This window comes from Mytilus galloprovincialis, chromosome 4 (genome assembly GCF_965363235.1).
Source record: "Mytilus galloprovincialis chromosome 4, xbMytGall1.hap1.1, whole genome shotgun sequence".
Classification (NCBI taxonomy): domain Eukaryota; kingdom Metazoa; phylum Mollusca; class Bivalvia; order Mytilida; family Mytilidae; genus Mytilus; species Mytilus galloprovincialis.
In genome coordinates this window covers 13,964,568-13,988,817 of record NC_134841.1, presented here as the reverse complement: position 1 = coordinate 13,988,817, position 24,250 = coordinate 13,964,568, and the positions used below count along the sequence as shown (strand labels likewise).

Below are 24,250 nucleotides of genomic sequence, written 5' to 3'. Positions count from 1 at the left end.
TTCTCTGCAATTTTCAAAAAGAAAACAGAATTTAACATCTGAATGCCAAAGGTGAAAAAAAAATGTGAAAAACCAGCCATACAATGCATATGCTGACTTAAAGAAAGAGTTGTTATAATATTTTACCTGCTTCTGTTTCCCCAAATCCACTGGCACACACTGTACTCCATCCTTTGTTCTTGTGATAAACTTCTACCATACCATTACTCCTATAGTTTCCTCTCATTAAACGCACTACGAACAAACATACAACATTTACTATAGATACATTACACAAATTAAACTGATTGATCCAAAGTACTGTACATATACAAAAACAACAGTACAAAGTCATTTCTTCTTACAAAATTATTATTTTAAATTCTAATTTGATACCCATTACAATACAAATTGTACTAAAAAGTAAAACCAAAATCACTTTTTATTCTTTCCATTGGTTCCAGGTTAGTTGAGCAGATAATTTTTCACCTCTTTTTTAATCAATCTGGTATTTTTTGTCAATCTTTTTTTCTTGTTTTAAAATTCCAGTAGTCAACATATATAACATTATTGTAGAGTGTAGACATGGTAAAAAAACAAAAAAATTTAGAATATTTCTTCCACTGGCCTTCTTCAATTTCATTGTTATTCTTCTTATCTACATGGTAAACATTTTACTTTCACAATCATTAAAATGATATAGATTTATTTTCTTTCTTTTTTTTTAAGTAAGCAGAGTAAATATGTAAATTATAATTAAAATATATGAATCAGATAAAAAAAAAATATATTTTCATATTTGCAAATATTGGCTTCTATAAAAGTTTACCCGATTTGAAACAGACAACTCCAGCATCATTGCCATGTGTACATCTTTGTGTCTGAGCAGGATACCACGATGCTTCACACTGAAGGAAGTTTGTCTCATTCCCCATACACTCCACCCTTGTCATCCAAATATCCTGATCATTAGTGCCTACCGTTGTAGGATTAGCCTGAACTCCTCCTACAAAGGGACCTAACTGTCGACAGAAGACCTCAGCATCAACATCATCCCAGTAAACATTACAAACAGTACCCCATCTACCATTCAAGTAGATTTCTGCTCGACCACTTCCTTCATATTCCTCACCAATTCTAAACTGTACACCCTCTGTAAACAATATTACATTATATAATTAGACAACAGTTATGCAATATTTTCTGTTCCAATGAGAGATTTTTTAAAGTCTTTCAGGAATTTTTATGCAGAATGGTCCATTACTTTATTATATAATGTGTTCTTATTTATATCATTTATCCATCACTGGTATCTTCTTTTTTTGAAACTTTTAGCAAAGATAAGCCATGACAAAAGTGACAAGAATAAACACGTCTGAATTCATTTTAACAGAGGTCAGTAGATTTTCAATATAAATGATAGGTTTAATGATAATATAAACAATACCTGCTTTCTTTGAGCAAACAATAGCAGCCCTAGAAGATCTTTCATTACATTGATGGTCCTCTCTGAAGGTTGCCATTGGACACCTATGCAATGTCTCCTCCGTTCCAGAACAATTAACATGCCCAAATAATGTAGGTACATGTCTAAGAACTGTTCCCCTGGTAGCATTTCCACCAGCAAAACCTAATTCCCGACAGACTACTTGTGCATCATCGTTATCCCATCCCACATCACAAATTGATCCCCAGATTCCGTATCGCTGGACCTCTACATTACCAAAGAATAACCCACTGGGCCTGGTAACATGGACAGCTAGAAAACAAAAATTGAATTATTAAGCATAATAAATTACCAATTCTAAGCATCAATATGCAATGGAAGTAATGTTTCCTCTTTTTCTATGTTAGGATTATGATAATTTTATTTTGTTTTATAGGTCCTGTTCATTGTTTTTCTCTCTCCTTTTTTATGTTTCTTTCATTCTTTTTACTGGTGTTTTCTCCATCAATTTTTTCAAGTAACTTACAGTGGAGCTGAAAATTTTTATCATTTTTTATTAAACACTGATGATAATTTACCCTTTCAACCTTAGGAAACCAGAGTAAACATATCTCATATTATTTCCATGTCAACTTAAAATTTGTACTTACAATATTTAGTAGCATCAGAATCTGTACAAGCCACAGACACGTAATGTTTTGATGGACAGGAATCCTCTTCATGTGGACAATCATTGAACTTCTCCTTGCCAGTACACTGGACATTAGTTATTCCTATTGGACGAGAAGTCAGCCATGTTCCCTGAGCAGAACAACACTGGGCCCTGCCATCTGTATATCCCATTGACTGACATGCAACCTTAGCATCAGTATCATTGAAGTTTTCATCGCAAACAGAATACCAGGAATCTTTTTTGAATACCTGAAGTTGTCCATAGTTGGCCAGTCCAAGTCCAGACAATCTGACTGAAAAATGAAAAAAAAATTATAGCAAAACATATCAATACTTTACTTTAATTTCAATTTGTAAATAATCACTCCTATAAATTAGAATAATCACAATAAGATATGATCAATGCTGCAATCAAGTTCATGTAAACATGGTAAAGCTATTAAATTTAGAACATGTGTGTTTTTGTTTTACTTTCATATTCAATTGCAGTTTAATGTCATTCTTAGCAGCAATCTAAATAAATATGTACATGCATTTCCTTGTAGCGTTTGATCCAAAAGGGGCTTAACAGTGATTGTTTGTAAATGAATTTCAAAATTTGAATACTTCAATCTTTATAATGGATTTTTTTTTAACAAAACAAAGCGATAAGAGATGTAGATTCCATGTGCTTTTTTATATTCAATTTGTGACATTTGTACACATTGTAAATATATTAACTTACCACTTGCATAACATTTGACACCAATATCCTTCTCATGTGCTGCACATGCTGTGTCTGGTTTCTCAGCAAGACCTACTAATTCACAGTCCAGTATACTGCTCTCATTCCCATGACAATAGGCTCTACTGATCCACACGGGACCAGTGGTGTTGCCATAGGAATGGTTGACAACATACACACCATACATAAATCCTCTCTGACGACATATCACCGTGGCAACCTTGTTTGTCATATACCATCCACAAATACTTCCCCATGTACCATTGATTTTGACCTCTACCAGACCTTCAGATTTGGACTTTCCACCTGTAATTCTTAACTCAAAGCCTGATGTCTCTGTAATGACATATACATTGTAAATATGTTTCAAAGATATCTTTGATTTGTAAGCAGAATTCAAATGCAGTTGTAGAATGAAAATGGCAAGTGTCAGCAGTCAAATAATATTAATACAAGGTGTGTGTGGAAAATAAAAGCGTAAGGTTATTCTAATACAGAAGCATCAAAATATACTATTTTAGATTTCTAAAATGTATGTCTTCAAATATTAAATTACAAGAAGATTCACAGAGGGAAAAAATATCCAATGGAACAGAAGATGTTAAAAAACCCTGAAGGTTTTATATCTATTACATGTATAATTGAATACGATTAAATAGTTTATACATATTTTGTACCATACCTTTAGTTTTATAACAGAATGCAGCAGCAGAACTACTAATAGAACAATTATCTATCTGACCCCAGGCTAAGGTTCCACACTTGTCTAAGTTACTCTCAGTACCAGTACAATTCAGGTTATTTAACCATCTGATATCATCAGTCCGTGATCGAGGTACATGTGGTAGTACATCATGACGATATTTGTATCCAAATCCTCCAAGAAATCCTTTCTGTCGACATGCAACCATAGCATCATTACTGTCATAACCATTTGTACAAACCAATCCTTCATGGTTGTAATAGTCTACCCATAGTTTGCCAAAAGTTCCATTTTCGAATCTGAGCTCAAACCCTAAAAAATATGTCATGTCTCAAAAACAAATGAAAAAAGATTTCTACACTGTAGGTTAATATCCCTAGTTTATTATACTTTGTATGTGTCAAAATATAGAGTGAACTGGAGAAAAACAGGTAGGGTACATACATTACATCCTCCTCCTGTTTTCAAGCATTGGTTATCATCTCCCTGATTATTATAGTCAGTTCCATGTAAAATGTGGAAAATTAAAGTACTGTTGTTAACTAAATGCACTGTAATTAAATATGGAAGTGTTGGGTATATGGTCCTAGAAGAGAAGTATTTTTAATTAATGATAACAGATGAAAATGATTTGTGTTGCTTCGTCTTTATTTTCTATGTTGTGTTTTGTGTACTTTTTGTTTGTATTTTTCTTTTAGCCATGGCATTTAGACATCGATTTGTGATTTTGAATGTCCCTCTGTTATCTTTTGCCCTTCGTTTGTACCATCTTATAAAGTAGCGAATCAGCGACTGGTACCTACCTTTGTGTGATGGTTCCTTGTCAGTACAGACAACAGAGGCATATTTTTTACTAGCACATCTCTTAAGTCCATCTATAGCTTTACAGTCCTTCAGAGTAGGTTCATTACCAAGGCACTGTAGACCCGTTATTGATATTTGATAATCATGGGATCCAAATGCTGAGCAGCATAGACTTTTCCCGTAGGCATATCCCATATCTCGACAGGCCACCTTGGCATCATTGTCATCAAAGTTATCAGAACAGACCATTGTATATACCTTGTTTGACCAAATCTGGAGAGCTCCATAATCATCTCCTGGACTGGTATTCACTATAGTAAAACAGAAATAAATAACAATTGTTTATATATTGTTGTGATTTAGTATCTCATAGTGAAACAAAATAGTTTATACTATTCTACAATTTAAAGAATTATTTAAAATTGTAGGTCTTAACTAACTAATATAATAATACCATTAAAGTAATGTTTAAAGTGTACTGGAACATTAAAAATGTATTGGAAATGTGTAGTTGATGAAAACACAAGTCATACAGACTTTTAATACATTTCCAATATTATTGTCAAGTTAATAAACATTTTTGAAGGTTCTTCAGTGACCAATAGTTGTTGATTTCTGTATCGTTTGGTCTCTTGTGGAGAGTTGTCTCATTGGCAATCATACCACATCTTCTATTTACATACCGGTAATAGAAAAATGACATTGTAAATTCAATATAGTATTTAAAATATGGTAGGACTAATTTAAGCAGTGCAGGAAATAAACAATTCAATCTTGGAATTCCACTATACCTCTTCTTGAACATGTGACTCCAGCATCAGTCATATGCTGAGTACAATAGGACTGGACATTACCCCATCCACGACTAGGACATTCCAGTAAACTAGACTCAGTACTGTCACAGAACATTCCAGATAGGTATACATTTCCAGACCCTGATCCATAGTAAGAACCTTTGTAGGCAGTACCATCAGGGTACCCAAGCTGTTGACACAGAACCCTGGCATCGTACTTGCTCCAGTCGTAATCACATACTGTCCCAGAAACTCCATCATAACTTATCTCTACTCTACCATAGTGTTTCTTTCCATCAACAAGCTTAATTTCTACACCTGAAATAGTTAAATTGAACATTAGCACTTTCTGAAAAATTCTGTTATTTGCGAAGTTTCTTATCTGTCAAAGTATCAACATTTTTGGGAGGGGCCTTCTTCTGGAAAACATTTTTCAATCTGTTTATATTTATCGTGTTTACTTTTAGGTTTAATAAAATTCAAAACTTCAATATAATAAATAATTAACAATAACACATATATTTTCCAGATAAGTTGGACTTTACCAAAAAAGAAATAGGTATATGGTTACTGCTCTAAGTGTATGTGTTTCCAATCATCATTTACAAATTACTGGTAGTTTTTAAAATGAATTTTTTTTTTTTTTATTTAAGAACTTTTTTATATCTGATTCTTTTGATTGGTTTAAAAGAATGATTTTTATTTTCATTTCAATTTTAAATCAAAATATATTACTGCATTTTGTAAATTCCCATCTGAAGAATCTTACACAGTTCATACCTGTAGAATTGTAACACAGTACACCAGCATTCTTAATGGACCGTACACAATTTAGAGATACATGTGGACTAGCATCACATTCTGCTGGTGAAGACTCTGCTCCTGTACAATTAAAATTTGTATACCAAACAGGCATTGACCTAGAATACACCTCCTGAGGGCCAAAGACCACACCCCCTTTATAACCAACCATATGACAGAAAGCATTCGCATCCTTGTCATCCCAGCCTTCAGTACAGATTGTACCATTCATACCATACTGCTCCACCAAAACAGACCCATGGTAACCATCTGATATATAAAACTTCTTCTCTGAAATGAAAATAAATAAAATAATGCTTGAGTTAATGTGTGATAGTATATCATAGTGCAGTTAAGTACTTTTTCCATTTACCAAAATGCATTTCAAATATTGTAAATTCTGCACATTTATTGTGGATTGACCAATTGCATTGAAAGTGATTTATGAAAACATATTGATTGTATCAAACAATATATCATTGAAGGAGGCATCAAATGATTCAGAAAGACATAGTTATTCCAAGTATCATTTTCTGTTCTCTGGTATGGTCATTCAAACTAATTTTGAATATATTTGTGTACTGTAAAAAGACTTGACAACAGATTTTTTATGAAGGGGATTCATTTATTTGACTACAACTACAAGTTTTTTTTACTACATCTACAAGTTTGATCGATTAAATTGTATGTTTTTCTGTTTTTTACTACAATTGTATGTTGTTTTTTTTTCAATTTTAGTTAATTTATATGCTTAGGAGTTTAGTATGATGTCCATTTTCACTAAACTATAACACATTTTTATTTAGGGGCCAGCTGAAGCCCCTCTCTGTGATGAAGACTCATTGTTGGCCTTTGGTTGTTTTACTGATCATTGGTTGGGTTGTTGTCTCTTTGATACATACCCGATCCCATTCACAATTTTTATTTTATTATTTGACTAAAACTAAAAAACTTACCTGGTTCAAAGCCACTGTTCTTTATACACAGGAGACTGACATAGTTAACAGTAACAGAGTTACATTTAGTAGTCACAGTCATCTTACATTCATCTAAGGTCAACTCAGAGCCTTTACAGTCCAGATTGTAAATAGTACCAAACGATTTAAGGAATCCAAAGGATCCTGGTCCTAGAATCCTAGCTTTATCAAAGCCTATATCTCGACAGACCACATCAGCACTAGCTTGGGTAAAGTTGGTGGCACAGATACTGTACCATTTGTTTTGATTTAGAACTTCTACTCTTCCCGTTATGTAACCTGCTCCTTTCTTTCCCTCTAACAGTTTTACTAAAATGAAGAAAAAAATTAATACATTGACGGCTGTACTTTGACTTTAATTGTTAATTTTTATACATTGTGACATGGATTTGGACTTTGGGAGTTGTCTGATTGGCACTCATACCACATCTTCTTATTTATATTATTAATAAGAAATATTACAAATCACTAAAATGTTATCATTGAATTTATGTGAATAAATATGATGTACAGTCACTTGTTGAATATTTTCATACATTGTATTTGAATTCTTCAATATTCACTAGCTATTTATTTTATTACATTTTGATGAAAATAACATGAAAAATGCAGAGGGGCACAAGACACACTTTCACTAATAAACTAAATCAATTAGGCAGATAAACAAAATATTTTGAAACTAAAACTGTAAAAGCAACTATGCTATTCATAATTTTGGATGTGCCGTGTGTGAAAAAGGATGCAGGTAAATCCAAACAGACTTTCTACAGAAAAATGGTTATATAAGTGATTTCATGTGTAAAATAAACATTCCTCTTAGCTGACATTTATATTTCTGTGGTTTATCTTGAATAGAATGATTCTGAAAGGCAAGACAAAAGAAAAATCCTAAATTGTAATACCAAATGGCTAATGTTCCAATCCAATTTTTATCAGCACTATTTTTTCAATTGTTGAATTTGTATGATTTTTCAAGTTTTGAAATATGAAAGTACCTGGTATTACTTATAATTGAGAAACATGTCAATCTTGGTAACTGTTATCATCTACCTTATAATTGAGTAGATTTTATGCATTTTCATAACTAGTACAATGTAACTATTATATCCTAACAGCATTCACTTTTGCCTTAATAAAAAAGAAAATCAAATATATATTACCATTTTTCCAGCAATAGACCCCAACATGATCTTTACAATCTGGTATATTGAGAACTCTATAGCCATAACTAGAACATCCTAATAGTGATGTTTCAGTACCAGTACACCAAATGTTAGACAGGAAAGCAGGCTCGTTACCAGGCATTACCCTGAAAAGTTAGGTTGACATTATTATCATTATGTTATTACAATAACTATCTACATAGTAGAGATGACAAAAAATGACAATATAATCCAGTTATTATTAATTTTTCTTCTACATTATTTCACTTATCCTAACATCCCTGGTTCTAAATATGAATTTCTTAAAGTAATTCCAGTGTCTTGTAGCTTTTGGCCATGGTGAGTTCAACAGCGAGAAGATAAACTATCATTGCTATACAATCTATTACTTGTCTTCATGACAAAAAGGTCAAGGAAATAACATCAAGTTAGATAATCCTTAAACTTTAAATATTAAATGATGATATATATATATGTGCTAAGTGTCTACAACATTTTACAATCTTCTTATATGTACCAAATATGTGTATAGTAATTCTATCAGGCTTATCACTAAAGTAATTGGAAAACGAAAGCATGTGATAAGACAGAATCTATAGATTTAAGAATTCAAAGTCACTGAAACATGAAAACGGGGCCAGTGACAACAAAAAGATACCAGATGGGAATTCATTTTATTCTCTTGTTGACACTTCCAATTAGAGTTTTAGTCTCCTTTTACATGTAATTACAATATAGAAGAAACAATAAGTCTGACTGACTTACGCCATAGGTTCTCCAGAATTATATCCCATACTCCTACAAACCACTGTAGCCTCTTGTTGACCCCATTTATTGTCACAAACAGATCCTATTTCCTCATCTATACGGATAATAACTCTACCGTAGTTGTCACCTCCATCTTTCAACAATGTATGAGGTGCTGAAATTGAAGAAAAATAATAAATACATGTACTAATATAATACTTATACCATGTAAACAATGGTAAACTGGCTAACATGACTTTTTCATTTTGTAATTTCTCGGAAATCTAGAAAAACAAACCAACATAAAATTCCTCTATCCTAATTAAAGTACAATGTGTTAACAAGGTTTTTTCCATACTCTGTATTTCTTTCTTTTCTGTATCACGTACCATTATGACAAATCTGAGGATTTGATGATCACTAAAAATATTTTTATATCTCTCACTTCTTCTTGCAGACAGATTTCTTTCAAAACAAATGTATTTCTTAAAAATATCTGCCAATTAATTTTCTTTTAAATCCATTTAAACATTTCTTTAGTATTTTACATGTTCTGTGATAAAAGCTAAGTTAATGAATTATTAATCCATATATCATATATATATACTAGGATTCCTAAAAAACACATGAATCTATTATTGTTCTTTGATATTTTGTAGTAAAATAGTAATCTGGCAAATGTATAGTAACTCAACCATAAAATTAATCATTCTTACCAAAACTATTATAACAAATGGCTCCTGCCACTGATGAACTGTAACATACACCAGTATCTCCTTTACACTGGGAGAAATCACTTTCATTCCCAAAGCAATGGTACTCAGACACCAGTACAGGAACTGAGGAAGGCTTGTGATAGACAGTAGCCACACCTCCTGCAAACTTCTTTGTCTTACACAGGACATTAGCTGCTTTGTCGTCCCAGAAGGAAGAACAAACTTGTCCCCATGTGTTGAAGGCTCGGACAGAAACAGCACCAAAACTATTCGAACCACCTTCTGATTCCAATCCTATGTTTACTTTTACCACTAAAAATATAAATATAATAAGTAAAACTTACATATACTTTATTTTTTTTAAATTATAAAATAACATTTTTTATAGCCTGTTCAGATCTGTCAAATTTATTCAAATCCATGGTATGAAATCAAACATACGTTGAAAAATGTTCATTATAAGATTCCATGTGCTTGGCTGTTTATTTACATTAATGTTTATATTGGTTTTATAAACCACTGTCATTCTTTGGAGGTAATCTTGATGAATAATTAATTAAATGTTGTCTTTTCTAAAATACAAAAAACATGTTGATACATCCTAAGATATAAAGATCTCATCGACATTTATTATATTGCTTACCTGTATCAGAACTCCCATTGAAACAACTGACAGCTGCATATCCGAAATATTTGTTACTGCAAACTTTTTTTGTTAGGAAATTACATTTAAATATAGAATCTTCTGTTCCTTTACAGCTAATCTGTGTTAAAGGATATTTGTTGTATTTTCCAAAACTTCCCTGTGGCAGCACTGTTCCGTTATTATAACCTAGCTCCTTACAAACGAGCCGTGACTCAAATAATCCAAATCCACTTAAACAGATATCAAACCAGCTTTGCTCAGAGGTTACAAAGATATTTACTACACCATTGTCAGGTCTTATAGACTGCAATAATCTGACTGAAAATAGTAATGGCAGAGTGACTATTATATTAATGCTATATTGTGCTTCAATGGACCATATTAAAAAAATTAAATCAAATTTATCTGCAGAATCAGAATTGTTCCTTAATGTAAAACACAATTTGTGACAAATAGGTTGACATGAGAGTCTGGAAAGTAGAAATCAAAACTGTAAATTCAGAACTATTGTGTGCATTTATTATTGAAATTTATGGAGACTAAACAAAAAATGTTAGGTTAATTATTGCGATTTCAGGAAAAGCTTCATGCAAATATATGTGTTCGATATTAGATTGCAAGTTGTTGTTATGGCGATACATGCCCAGTCCCATTATTAGCATTAATAAAAACATCGCAATAATTTCTAAATTTACAATAGGTCATCAGAGATAAAGAAAATGAACATTGTACAGCAACCAGCTGAAGATGGCATTCATTTATTTTAATTGAAGGATCAAAACAGGTATAGCATTTCTACTTTATTAGTAAAATGGTCAATTCCATAATAAACAACCTGATGTTCAGTAGTTGTTGTTTGTTGATGTCACTGATAAGTGTTTCTCATTTATTATATAAATTAGACCGTTGGTTTTTCCTGTTGGAATGGTTTTACACTAGTAATTTTTGGGGCCCTATATAGCTTGCTGTTCGGTGTGAGCCAAGGCTCTGTGTTGAAGACCGTACTTTGACCTATAATGGTTAACTTTTACATATTTTTACTTGGATGGAGAGTTGTCTCATTGCCACTTATACCACATCTTCTTATATCTATAAACATACCATCTGTATAACACAATACTTCTACATCTCTTTTATGATTAGAACAATCATCATCAGCCACACCCCATCCTGAATTGTTACACATCAGGATGGATTTCTCTACTCCAGTACACATAACACCACTCAGAAAGATATTTCCTGTTCCACCATTCCCTAAGTTAGTTGTTTCTCCATCAGCAAAGCCCTTCTCTTTACACAGAACTCTAGAATTAGTCTTGGACCAGTATTTATTACAGACTGATCCTTTCTGTCCATCGTAAGTTATTTCTACTCGTCCTGTCTGGCCACCTCCAACAATACTCATTCTAGGGGCTGAAATAACATAATGAATTATTTAAGCATAGCCATTAAAAGAGAGTTTTTATGTGAAATCTATAATATATGGCTGGCTCTTTGAAAAACTTAGTTTTCATTATAAGTATGCAATACTGGTACATAAAATTTAAAAATTCCAATAATCATGTTTATAAATACTATCATGACTATGAATATATAAATTATCAATCCAGTATGGATCCTATTTTGCATGAATTTATCTAAATAACATTTCAGTTTGATTAAGTTTGATCTGCTGCATGTGAGATAAACTACTGTCAATCTTTCATAAATGTTTGCCTTGTCAATATCAAGAAATATATCTATGAATTGAGAATCTTTAATCAGAAACTTTAGGTTAAACAAATTTTTGTTGTTGTAAAAACTTGTTTTTTACAACAAGTAATTTATGTACAGCTTGATGCCATTGGGTATTAAAAAGGTATGTACATGTAAAATGTATGCAATAATCTATGAAACATTTGTAGATCTATTCTAACTAAGTAACTTCAAAGTCTCCGTTAGATTTTCTTGTTGTGTTGAAGACCCATTGGTGGCCTTTAGCTGTTTTCTGTTGTTTGGTGGGGTTGTTGTCTCTTTGACATAGTCCCCATTTCCAATTCTCAATTTTACATACGTGTTAATTCACTGTAAAAAAAACTACAAACTATGCAATTTTTCTACAAGTGAATGACTGTCATTTGTGTATTCGTTCACCAAGCCTGAGGGAGTATAGAACCATTATAGATTATGAAATATGATCACATGACATAAATCAACATGATCAATATGATATCTTAATTATTACACGTTACAAGCACATATACATGTACATGTAATTATATGCAATAAAAGTGTAACGTCCATAAGATAATACATGTCATGGTTAACATTTCGAGGATTTCTTAGTCCTAGGTTCATCTGAGGGTCTCCATAAAAAACAATACAGCATTTATTAATCGTGTGAAAGTATAATAAAAATTATATGTATTTGCAGTTATTACCATGATTACAGTATTAAAACCTAATTTTAACCTATCACATATCATGCATATACATCAAGAACATACATGTACATGTATAAAATCATTTAAACCGTAGTTTCATGTATCTTCAATTAATTTACATTACATGTTCTTGGAGACAGTACAAAAAAAAATCTTTTAGATGATTAAAAATGATTAAATTTCCAAATGGTCTTTGGACCAAAATTAAAAATATGTTCAACAAAGCACCTGGGCAAACATTGTTTAATATTTTTTGTCATTATACATTGTACATTTTTGTAAGTGATTAACCATTCTTCAAGTCTTTTGTTGGAGATGGAACTAAGTTGAAAAACTTGTGTCTAATCCATTTGTTTTGTACAATAAAATATGTATAAACTAATTCTTTGGTTACCCATCATTCAAGATGGATAGCCAGGATAAAATCATTAATAGAACATGTATAACTAGTCTTAAATTCTGGGTCATTATCCAAAGGAATCAGAAATAATGCTAAAATCTCAGACTAAACAAAGAGCAAATTTCAATGTAGTAATGTTTGCAGCACAGAAAAGAGTAAACTTGTTGTTAACAATAGGTTGCATTCTATTCATCAACTAGAGGCTCTCAAGAGCCTGTGTCACTCACCTTGGTCTATGTGCATATTAACAATGGACACAGATAAATTCATGACAAAATAGTGTTTTGGTGATGGTAATGTGTTTGTAGATCTTTCTTTACTGAACATTCTTGTTGCTACAATTATCTTTATCTATAATGAACTTGGCCCAGTAATTACAGTGGAAAATATTTCCTAAACATTTACAAAAATTAACAAAAATTTATGAAAATTGTTAACAATTGACTATAAAGGGCAATAACTCCTTAAGGGGTCAATTGACAATTTTTGTCATGTTGACTTATTTGTAGATCTTATTTTGCTGAACATTATTGCTGTTTACAGTATATCTCTATCTATAATAATATTAAAGATAATAATCAAAATCTGCCAATTTTCCTTAAAATTACTAATTCAGGGGCAGCAACCCAACAACAGGTTGTCCAATTTGTCTAAAAATTTCAGGGTGGATAGATCTTGACCTGATAAACAATTTAACTTCGTGTCAGATTTGCTCTAAATGCTTTGGTTTCAGAGATATAAGCCAAAATCTACATTTCACCCCTATGTTCTATTTTTAGCCATGGCGGCCATCTTGGTTGGTTGGCCGTGTCACGCCACAAATTTTTTAATTGAAATACCCCAAAAATGATTGTGGCCAAGTTTGGTTAAAATTGGCCCAGTAGTTTCAGAGGATAAGATTTTTGTAAAAGATTACTAAGATTTACGAAAAATGGTTAAAAATTGACTATAAAGGGCAATTACTCCTAAAGGGGTTAACTGACCATTTCGGTCATGTTGACTTATTTGTAAATCTTACTTTGCTGAACATTATTGCTGTTTACAGTTTATCTCTATCTATAATAATATTCAAGATAATAGCCCAAAAACGGTACAATTTCCTTAAAATTGCCAATTCCTGGGCAGCAACCCAACAACGGGTAGTCTGATTCGTCTGAAAATTTCAGGGCAGATAGGTCTTGATAAACAATTAAACTTCGTCTCAGATTTGCTCTAAATGCTTCGGTTTCAGAGTTATAATCCAAAATCTATATTTTACCCCTATCCAGACAAAAGGAGGGTCAAGGGTAACAAGGCAACAGGAACATAAAACTTGTATTGATAAGGTAACATATATGGATGTCAGTAGCCTCATTTCAAAAAGGTCAAATCAAATTATTTTACTGGTTTAAATAAAATACTTTTGTACTTTTACGTATATTTATAGTCAATGCTTCTTTTGGTTTACTGATTATATATTAAACCTATCATGCACTCAATGTATTCATACACCATTCACTGTTCTAGCTTGTATGCACATGTAAACTTGTTGCCATTGGCAGACCATAATAAACCACAAACTAGGATGTACCAGTAAGTACAAATGTAGTACAATGTTTATCAACTAGTTTTACATTAGTCACAAGACAGGTATTGTTAATGAGACAGGAACTGTTTCATCTCTCCAATTTTGTAAAATAATTTGTTAGTCAGTCAAACTTTTGTGTGAAGTGTATTATTTACAACTGTTTCTCTTTCAATAGATCTACAGATAATGATGCTGTCAGCTAAAATTGTAATCTTGATTAGGCCATGGTCACTCATGTTATATGTAGTATATTCTTCAATTTCCTTGTGTCTTTTTTTCAGTTCAAGTCAAAATCTATCATTTTATGTTGATCATCAAGAATATTCCTACAGGATCATGCGCTAAAGTGTTTTGTTGAGATACCTTAGCAATAATAGATACAAACCTTCCTTTTTATAACACAGCACAGAAACAGCAGGACACCAGAACACTGGATGAAACCAAGAAGAACTTTTACAGTGGTAAAGAGAGGTTTCCTTCCCTGTACACTTTAAACCACTGACCCACGCAACTTTATCTGGTTGATGTTTGGTACCAAATACAACTCCACCAATGAATCCTTTACTCCGACAAACCACTGAGGCTTCAACATTGGACCATTCATAAGAGCAGGCATGACCCCACACTCCAAGGTGTTTGACCTCAACACGGCCCCATGCTTCTCCACCATCTACAATTCTTACATCAAAATCTGAAATATAATGTGTATAATTTTACTATAATGTCTAATTTCAAACAAATCACAAGGCAAAACTAGCATGATTAAATATTAAGGAATTACTGAAATATATAAGATTATATACAAAGTTTTTCCACTGATTTTCTCAATTAATTAGCATGATTGGTATCACTTGAATTAATGACTTCAGTATTCATAAGTCTACAATTTCTGTAAAGCTGATGAATACTTTTAGCAATTTTATTTTTAATCTGACAAAAGAAAACTAGAAATGATAGCTGATATTTGATATTTGAGTCTCCCATGGAAATTAAACTTGTCGTAGATGCATGATCTTTTTATTAGTTGTTTTGGCTTTGAACTATAGCTAGCTGTCAGAAACTGTGAGTACTCCTAGATCTGTACTTAGTGTCTTTTTTGATGTTGGGATGACAAGTACCCACCCCGTCCACTCTGTGTTATTGTTAGATATATTTCAATTTGTATCCATCTGATGAGTTTAGTCTTTTTCAGCTGATTTTTATAGTTTTTTCTTATGTTATTCTGTTACACTACTGCCTTAGGTAAAGGTGAATGATGGAATCCAACTAACATTTTTAACCCCACCACATTCTGTATGTATGTGCTTGTCCCATAGCTGACTGAGAAGTATGGGCTTTGCTCATTGTTAGCGGCTGTACTGTGACCTATAGCTTTTAATTTCTGTGTCATTTTGTCACTTGTGAAGAGTTGTCTCATTGGAAATCGTACCACATCTTCTTTTTTATACTGTCATCAGAAAAGAGAAATGGAGAATGATTCACTTCTGACAGTATTCATAATTATATCTGAAAATTGAGTGATAGCTAAATATATCAGTCTTATTTTGATTATTTACATATATCTTTAACACAATTTTGTTTTTTTTTTGGACAAAACTTACTCATGTCAATATTACTTAATGATGTTTCGTAGCACACAGCTCCAGCTAAACTTCCATCAACACAGCTCTGCCAATAATAGTCGGAGAAAGAGCAATTCAACAACCTACTCTCTTTTCCTGAGCAATTAAATTTGTAGAAGGCATCAGAAAATCCCAGAGACATTCCAATAGATCCTCTGGTTGCATTTGTTATTGCTTTACCAGAGACATAACCCAATTCTCGACAAACAACGCCTGCATCAATATCGTTCCATCTGTGATGACACACCTCTGACCAACCCTTTGGTCCACTAACTTCCACCAGTCCAACATTTGGTTGATTTTTGGCATAGCGCAACTGTGCTATCAGTAATAGAAAAAAAGAAAATAATAATACATTATACATGTTTTAAATACATGCATATATATATGTATAACAAGAATGTGTCCCGAGTACACAGATGCCCCATCTGCACTTTCAATTTTTATGTTAAGTGGACCGTGAAAATTGGACAAAATCTCTAATTTGGCATTAAAATTAGAAAGATAATATCATAGGGAACATATGTACTAAGTTTCAAGTTGATTGGACTTCAACTTCATCAAAAAAACTACCTTGACCAAAAACTTGAACCTGAATTGGGACTAACTAACAGACAATGACAGATGAACGGACAAACGAACGAACGAATGGACGGACAGATCAGAAAACATAATGGGGAATAAAAACAGTTTAGATTCCTACAAAGCATACCCAGATATTCTCCTGAAAACTGTACACTTATTTACTTTATATTGTCTCCAGATACACTGTTTCCTGACACTTGTGCAGAGTTGTTGCTAAGGAGATCAATAAGTGATTTTATGTGAATTTCATTTTTACAACCAGGGATGGATCAAGATATTTTTAAAAGGGGATGGGGGAAACGTCCCAACCATATGTCCCTATTTAAGAGTATTGATCTGCTTTACAGACAAGACTTTAAATAAAAATATATCTATCTGTCTATGTCTATTCAACATGCTCAGGAGTAATCATGGTAATTTGGTGTAAAAACATAGCCATATTTTTTAATTACATCTGTTATTCATTTTCATAAATCAGACATAACATATGTAGTCATACAGCCCTTGTTTTGGTGTCTTCTTCAGACATCAGTAACAGACTAACAAAATAGAGGCAACATTTGTTACAAAGAGAGAAAAGTGGAAGATAAAAATAAGGGGGCATCACAAACACACACACAACTGTTATCTGGTTATTGTAATAGTGTATGGATAAGGTCAGCCTTATCACACAGCCAGTGGCATTGACAGAAGCTTCTGACATCTAGACTTCCTTAAATTTTAGTTGCACTTAGTTTTTATTTTTAACCAAATAACTGCAATAAACTACTCAGTGCTGGTTTTGAGGGTCAGGCAGAGGAAAGGCCTCATGATTATAAGAGCAAAAAGTCATTATACACTCAAGAACTGAAGAGTCTGACTCAATTGAATGAAGGATAGCAGGAACACTTAAATAAGTGAAAATTTAAAATATCTTTATATACATGTAAAGAAAAAAAGGGTTCATTCACATATACATGCAAGTGCATGTGGTAGCCCTTTAAATCTTACTATCATGGCTATACTCTATGGGTATGCTCATTGATGAAATATGTACAGTGACCTTTGTGTTGCTTACATTTATGTCATTCAGTCTCTGGTACATAGTGTTGTAATAGGTAACATAAAAATAAAATGAATACAGTTTTGTGAATTTTCACACTTACAATTCAATTTTTATACGTGACTTCTCACTTTTCTTCATGTTTTTCAATTTTAAAGAACAATATGTCCTACAACTTTCCGTTTCTAGGAACAACATGCCAATTAATCAGTTATGTTCAAATTCAATCTTAAAAATAGCTTTAAATTTTCCGCCCTCAGATATTTTTTTTTACCGGAAGTAAACAAACCAAATATAATAGGGAAACGGTATCCGTTTTATTCCGGAATTGTAGCAAATCAAATAATTAAAGCTTAATATCTTTAAGATATCATTTTGAAATGTATAGTGTACATACAAGTTCCTGTTTTTAACTAATTTAGTTTAATCCTATTCTAACTCTGTTGCTATTATTTTAAATTTTAACTAGTACATAAAATTAAAATTTAAAAAAAAAATTAATTGCGGTGACCCTGCAGATAGGGTGGACTTCCTGAAGAAGAAGAAGAAGAAGAAGAAGAAGAAGAAGAAGAAGAAGAAGAAGAAGAAGAAGAAGAAGAAGAAGAAGAAGAAGAAGAAGAAGAAGAAGAAGAAGAAGAAGAAGAAGAAGAAGAAGAAGAAGAAGAAGAAGAAGAAGAAGAAGAAGAAGAAGAAGAAGAAGAAGAAGAAGAAGAAGAAGAAGAAGAAGAAGAAGAAGAAGAAGAAGAAGAAGAAGAAGAAGAAGAAGAAGAAGAAGAAGAAGAAGAAGAAGAAGAAGAAGAAGAAGAAGAAGAAGAAGAAGAAGAAGAAGAAGAAGGTACCCAACACTTTAACTAAAATTAATTTGGCTCGTTTAATTTTCTTAAAATTTTGACAAAGTATTTACTTTGACCCTTTTACAAAAATATCAAAATTTCAAACAACCGTTTTGTCAGAAAAATTACACTGGTTATATAGCAGTTTGACAAACACCAATTTTGATCTCTGTGAAGCTTATTATTCCCTTTACAACACAACGTAATTAAAACGTTTAGCTGACTTTACAGAGTTATCTCCCTGTAGTGTTAGGTACCACCTTTATATCAAGTTTAACTTGAAAAAGTCCTATTTCCAATCGACAAGCAAAACATATCGAAAAGCAAGAAAATATTTTAAACGTTAATCAATATTTGTACTCATTAATTTTTTAGTCTCTTTTTTATAATTTGAAATGGTTTAAACTTAAGTTTTAGTATTTATGGAGTAGGAGAGTACTGGGCAACGATACTGCCCATGATGAGAGACATTCCTTATGAATAATATAAATCAAATGAAGCTTAAGCTATATGTATCAGCAAAAGACATATCAAGCGAAAGTGCAAAAAAAAAAAAAAAAAAAAAAACAGCAAAAAGACAGCGTTTTAGATTTTGTTTGTATGCAAGCTGTCACCATATCGGCTGAAATACCAAAAAAACTGGACAATAAAGGAAGTGTGATTTGACTTTAAAAGACAACCAAGAGATTCTGAATTTTGACTTCAACACAAACCAACATGATGTGCATTAGTAAAAGTTTAATTGAACACCAATTCAAATTAATGCCAATGATAAAATAAACTCTTCGTTTTATAACTTGCAGTTCGGGGTAATTCGAAAATTATCGAAGTTAAAATATCCCTACATGAAGTTTCAGAAATGTTGGTTAATGCCGGATTAAAGATGCCAGCAGTCAATTTTGGGAGAAGATTGATAAAACAGTATGAAATCCCGAAAGACTGGAAAATACTGTAGAACAGACTGTTGATTTTACAACAATATTCGACTGACATTTTGTTAACTAAATGAATACCTACAAGTAACGTTGAAACAGGAGACGCCAGCATCTTCCTGGTGATTGCAGTTGTGTACTCCCCAAGGATTGGTCAGACATTCGTCCAGCGATGTCTCATGTCCTTTACAAATAACTTCATCTAAATAGATCTGACCTTTGCCTTGACCAAAGTGGGCTAATGAATGCCCTATCTGAAAATATCAAAAACAAATATAAAATTTAAAAGGTTCAAGCGTACATTTCAAGCATCGGTTTTCAGTTTCCAAAATACAAACACCAATATTTAGTGCTCGTCGAAAAAGATTCCGTAACGTACAATACTTGTAATAACTACTTAATTATAGATTAAACAAAATTTTAAAACATGTGCTATAAATGTTCTGTTGGATCTTATGATTTTCACTATCAGAGAAAAAGACCTTGCCATGAACATACTATAGATGAAAATTCACACCTTGCAATAGTTCATAAGTTCATACAAAAACTTAACATAGACCATTGAACTACGAACACGAGTTCAAGGCTTGATTTATTCTTTAACAATTATTTACCAAAAACAATTACGACAGACAGCGACTAACAACAACCGCTGACCCAAAGACTCCTTTCTTATGACAACTAACAACAACCGCTGACCCAAAGACTCCTTTCTTATGACAACTAACAACAACCGCTGACCCAAAGACTCCTTTCTTATGACAACTAACAACAACCGCTGAACCAAAGACTCCTTTCTTATGACAACTTACAACAACCGCTGACCCAAAGACTCCTTTCTTATGACAGGTACATAATGAATATGACAGGGTTTAACATGTTTGTGAATGATGTATATACCCTCCCCATAGATTGGGAAAGTGATGTAACCCCACATCGTAAGAATAAAGTGTAAAAATCAGTTAAATGGGCGTAATTGATCAACAGATCTGTACTAAGAGATCTACTTTATAACAAGAAGACAAAAGACACCAAGTATCGATGTAAGGGTACTCACAATAACTGAAAGCGAGTTCAAAGCCTAATGTCAACGAACAAATAAAGCTTGTTTTCCCGGACTTGCATATCAACGGATATAGTGTAAAAAAATAAAAGAATGCTTAATTATTTTGTTTATGTTGTTGTGTATTTTCATTTAACCGTTTCTAAACATTAAAAGTCTTCTTTCGTGGTGGTTGATACAGAGTATTTTTCAGATAGAATACATATATACTTACACCCCATGTAAATCCAAGCTGTCGATATACGACTGCAGCTGTTGATAAAGAGTATAATTGAACATTTGGGATACACTATACTTACACCCCATGTAAATCCAAGCTGTCGACATACAACTGTAGCAGCATCATTATCCCAGAAGTCATCACAGATTGTTCCCCAATTAGCTTTATCTTTGGAAATTTCTACCCTCCCTGAACTCGTCGTTTTTCCATCTTTTAATCGTACATAGAATGCTAGAATAGAAAAATACACATGGGTTTGTTTTGGAGTTTAGTTTAACGTCCATTTGCACTTAACAAGTACTATTTTTGTTATTAAGTGGGCAGCTGATGCGGGCCAACTCCGGGTGCAGAATTTTCTCGCTGCATTGGAAACCCATTGGTGGCTTTTGGCTGTTATCTGCTCTTTGGTCGAGTTGTTGTCTCTTTGAACTTGAAAATATATATTCCCCATTTCCGTTCTCAATTTTATTGTGAAAATATGTTATACGTGTTAATACTTTTATTGGAGGACTTTCATGAATGCATTTTTATGACATGATTTCTTTGTAATCTATGTAATTGCAAAAGAGATACTTTCAAGAGACGGTATGATTTGAACGATCTAGATACAGATAATTCCCAATCTAAATGGGTAAGCATTTCCTGCACCGTATACGACACCCGTCATGTTTAAGATCTAAACAAGCAACATTTAGATATACACGAAGGTGAAGGTTGCACAAATTCATTTACAAGAAATTAACAAGAATTTGTGAATATACAGGGCGTATCTATACACAATGAAATTTGAATGATATGAGATAAGTGTACCGAAAAACACGGATATATATTTGAATGATATATGTTCCCCGGCTATAAATAATAAAGATAATGCAACCATCGATCATGTTCAATTATGTTGATTACTAACTTATACATTAAAAGAAATGTCAACGGAATGCAAGTTGAATTTTAATTTTATTGCCTTTGTGTTAGTATTACAAAACAATACACCGACTCGCGTACAAATGCAATCGTTAATAAATCTTTTTGCCATAAAATACAATATTCATAGAAAATGCAATTTCACTATCATAATCATACGTCATTTTAGTTATAAAAGAACAACTAATTTATTTATGAGGGTAAGAGTTCAAAGTGTAATGTTTCCGTCAATGGAATGAATAAATTGTCTAGAAATGTTTATATATTAAAGGTCAAAACTAAAATTTCCAAAGATTTAGTAAAAACTGCAATAATCAAAGAAAGCAATCGCAGGCTGTTGTCTCCTAAAAAATATCTTTATATAACATTTTTTTCCAGAGATAAATGCATATGTAAGCAATGTTCATTAATAATCATAGTAAACTAGTATTTAGTATGTAAAGGCATGCACAGTGTAATACATGCTATTAGTTGCACTTGTTAAATAAAAGTCTAACCATGCGAAATTTAATACAAGGAACACGAGCCACTGATGATATATACCAAAAACCATACAGACGTTTTAACGCCTTTCAGCGGCAATTATTACACACGCTCATACACTCAACGAGAACACACAAAAGCAATACAAGAATGAATTTGCTAAATGGATAAAATACAAGCGCTCTTCTGACAATTTTGTTTTAGAAAACACTTAGATGCAAAAAATGCAAACAAAAATTAAAAAAATATATAAAATTATTATTACACAAATAACGAGTCGACTGAAGATTTCGGCCTTTTGGCTTATTTGTAGATCTTGTCTTGCTTATCATTTGTGTTATTTAAAGTTTCTATCTATATATCATATTACAGTTTTCAAGAAAATAGACAATAATGGAAAAATGGGAAAATCTTCATCAAAGGGCAAACATTCCAATAAGGAGTTGTTGACGATTTTGGTTAAAATGAATCATTAGTTCTGGCCTTGCTGAACATTTTTGCTACTTGAAGTTAATGTCTATCTTTATTATTTTTCGAGATAATTGACCAACATTTGACAATATGATAAACTTTGTTATTAAACGGCAGTTACTCCCATAAAAACTCTCCTCACAGTTTAAGGCGTAAATACAAAATAGCTAAAGCTCAACATGGTGAAACTTTTGGTCCTGTAATTTTAGGGACGATGTTTGTTAAAATTAAGAGACACCGACGGACGCCAAGTGACGAAAAGGGCCCACTTAGCTCTTTAGACCAGATTAACTAAACTGTATTTGCTCTTACGCAACTATCAAAGCAAGTTTTGGTAATCTCAGTATTAAGGCGGTAAAATGTCAATTTTCTCTGTATTTGATTCACTCGCAAGGTCAAAATCTTAAGTTGTTAAAAACGGATGGAATAATGATTATATATCAATGAGTCTATATTATATCTTTAAACATTCATTTCATATCATATCATAAAAAACATTTTTTATAACTATTTTACATATTAAAAAAAAAGTGTAGTGACTAAGTAATGTCCGATGCTTGATTTGATAACCTTTCTAATATACTAAATCATCTTTTTGCCAACTCATTGTAATTAAGAAATTTAGTTGATTATTATCCATAATATTGAAATTTTAAATAGTACTTCAAATAAAAATGGTTTCGTACATTGTATATCTTTTTTAAAAGAGTTACTAAATAACTTGTTACATATTCCAAAGCAGAAAACAAATTCAACGAAAGAAACATTTCTTTTATTATGACAACTAAAGATGGAATACTGTACATAGTTCCAGGAAAACCTCAAGTTCTATTTCTGTATTCGAAGATATGTGCTTTGATTAAATATTAATGTATATACTGTTTACATGTAACTTGTATTATTACATGTGCCTGTTTAAATGTGATGTATATTTATTAATGATCTAATTATGCCATTATGATTTATGAATTATTAATTCATTTGTTTATGTTGTTTCGAGGACCATATTGATAGTAATTAAGTTTATAACTAGTATAAAACAAGATGTGGTATGATTGCTAATGCGACATCTACATATCCAAGAGCATCAAAATTGTCAATCTTGGGATCTGGTTTGACGAACACCTTACATTTACAAAAAATACCAAGGAACTAGCAAAATCAGCAAGCCGAGCTTTAGGGGCTGTTTTTGGACGTTTTATTTCATCCGGTGGTATGTCATATAAAGTTTATACAAAATTGTACAACTCAATGGTGGAGCCTATTTTAATGTACGGAAGTGGAATTTGGGGAACAAAATCGTTTAGTGTAATAAACTCTGTGCAAAATAAAGCCTGTAAGTACTTTTTATCAGTTGGTAGAAATACGTCTAATATTTCTACTATGGGCGACTTAGGATGGACATCATGTTTGAATAAACAGCGTGTTTCATGCGTTCGGCTTCTGTGTAAACTAACACGAATGGATCAAAGTAGAACTGTATATGATATTTGGAGTTGGATATCACGTCGA

General features: G+C 32.2%; 1 protein-coding gene across 1 annotated transcript in view; it reads right to left on the bottom strand.

The window, feature by feature from the left end:
* Positions 1 to 24,250, bottom strand: part of LOC143071411 (uncharacterized) — a 51,461-nt gene that overhangs the window by 11,509 nt on the left and 15,702 nt on the right. The window contains exons 2-20 of the mRNA XM_076245673.1: positions 20,940 to 21,091; positions 19,663 to 19,831; positions 16,165 to 16,506; positions 14,949 to 15,254; positions 11,275 to 11,586; positions 10,171 to 10,491; positions 9,528 to 9,839; positions 8,830 to 8,986; positions 8,062 to 8,210; positions 6,881 to 7,210; positions 5,904 to 6,215; positions 5,121 to 5,441; positions 4,329 to 4,640; positions 3,505 to 3,855; positions 2,823 to 3,158; positions 2,077 to 2,391; positions 1,427 to 1,738; positions 809 to 1,132; positions 127 to 234 (exon numbers count right to left, since the gene is read on the bottom strand). Coding sequence (XP_076101788.1) covers positions 127 to 234; positions 809 to 1,132; positions 1,427 to 1,738; positions 2,077 to 2,391; positions 2,823 to 3,158; positions 3,505 to 3,855; positions 4,329 to 4,640; positions 5,121 to 5,441; positions 5,904 to 6,215; positions 6,881 to 7,210; positions 8,062 to 8,210; positions 8,830 to 8,986; positions 9,528 to 9,839; positions 10,171 to 10,491; positions 11,275 to 11,586; positions 14,949 to 15,254; positions 16,165 to 16,506; positions 19,663 to 19,831; positions 20,940 to 21,091 — 5,241 coding nt within the window. The remainder of the gene's footprint in view (positions 1 to 126; positions 235 to 808; positions 1,133 to 1,426; positions 1,739 to 2,076; positions 2,392 to 2,822; positions 3,159 to 3,504; positions 3,856 to 4,328; positions 4,641 to 5,120; positions 5,442 to 5,903; positions 6,216 to 6,880; positions 7,211 to 8,061; positions 8,211 to 8,829; positions 8,987 to 9,527; positions 9,840 to 10,170; positions 10,492 to 11,274; positions 11,587 to 14,948; positions 15,255 to 16,164; positions 16,507 to 19,662; positions 19,832 to 20,939; positions 21,092 to 24,250) is intronic.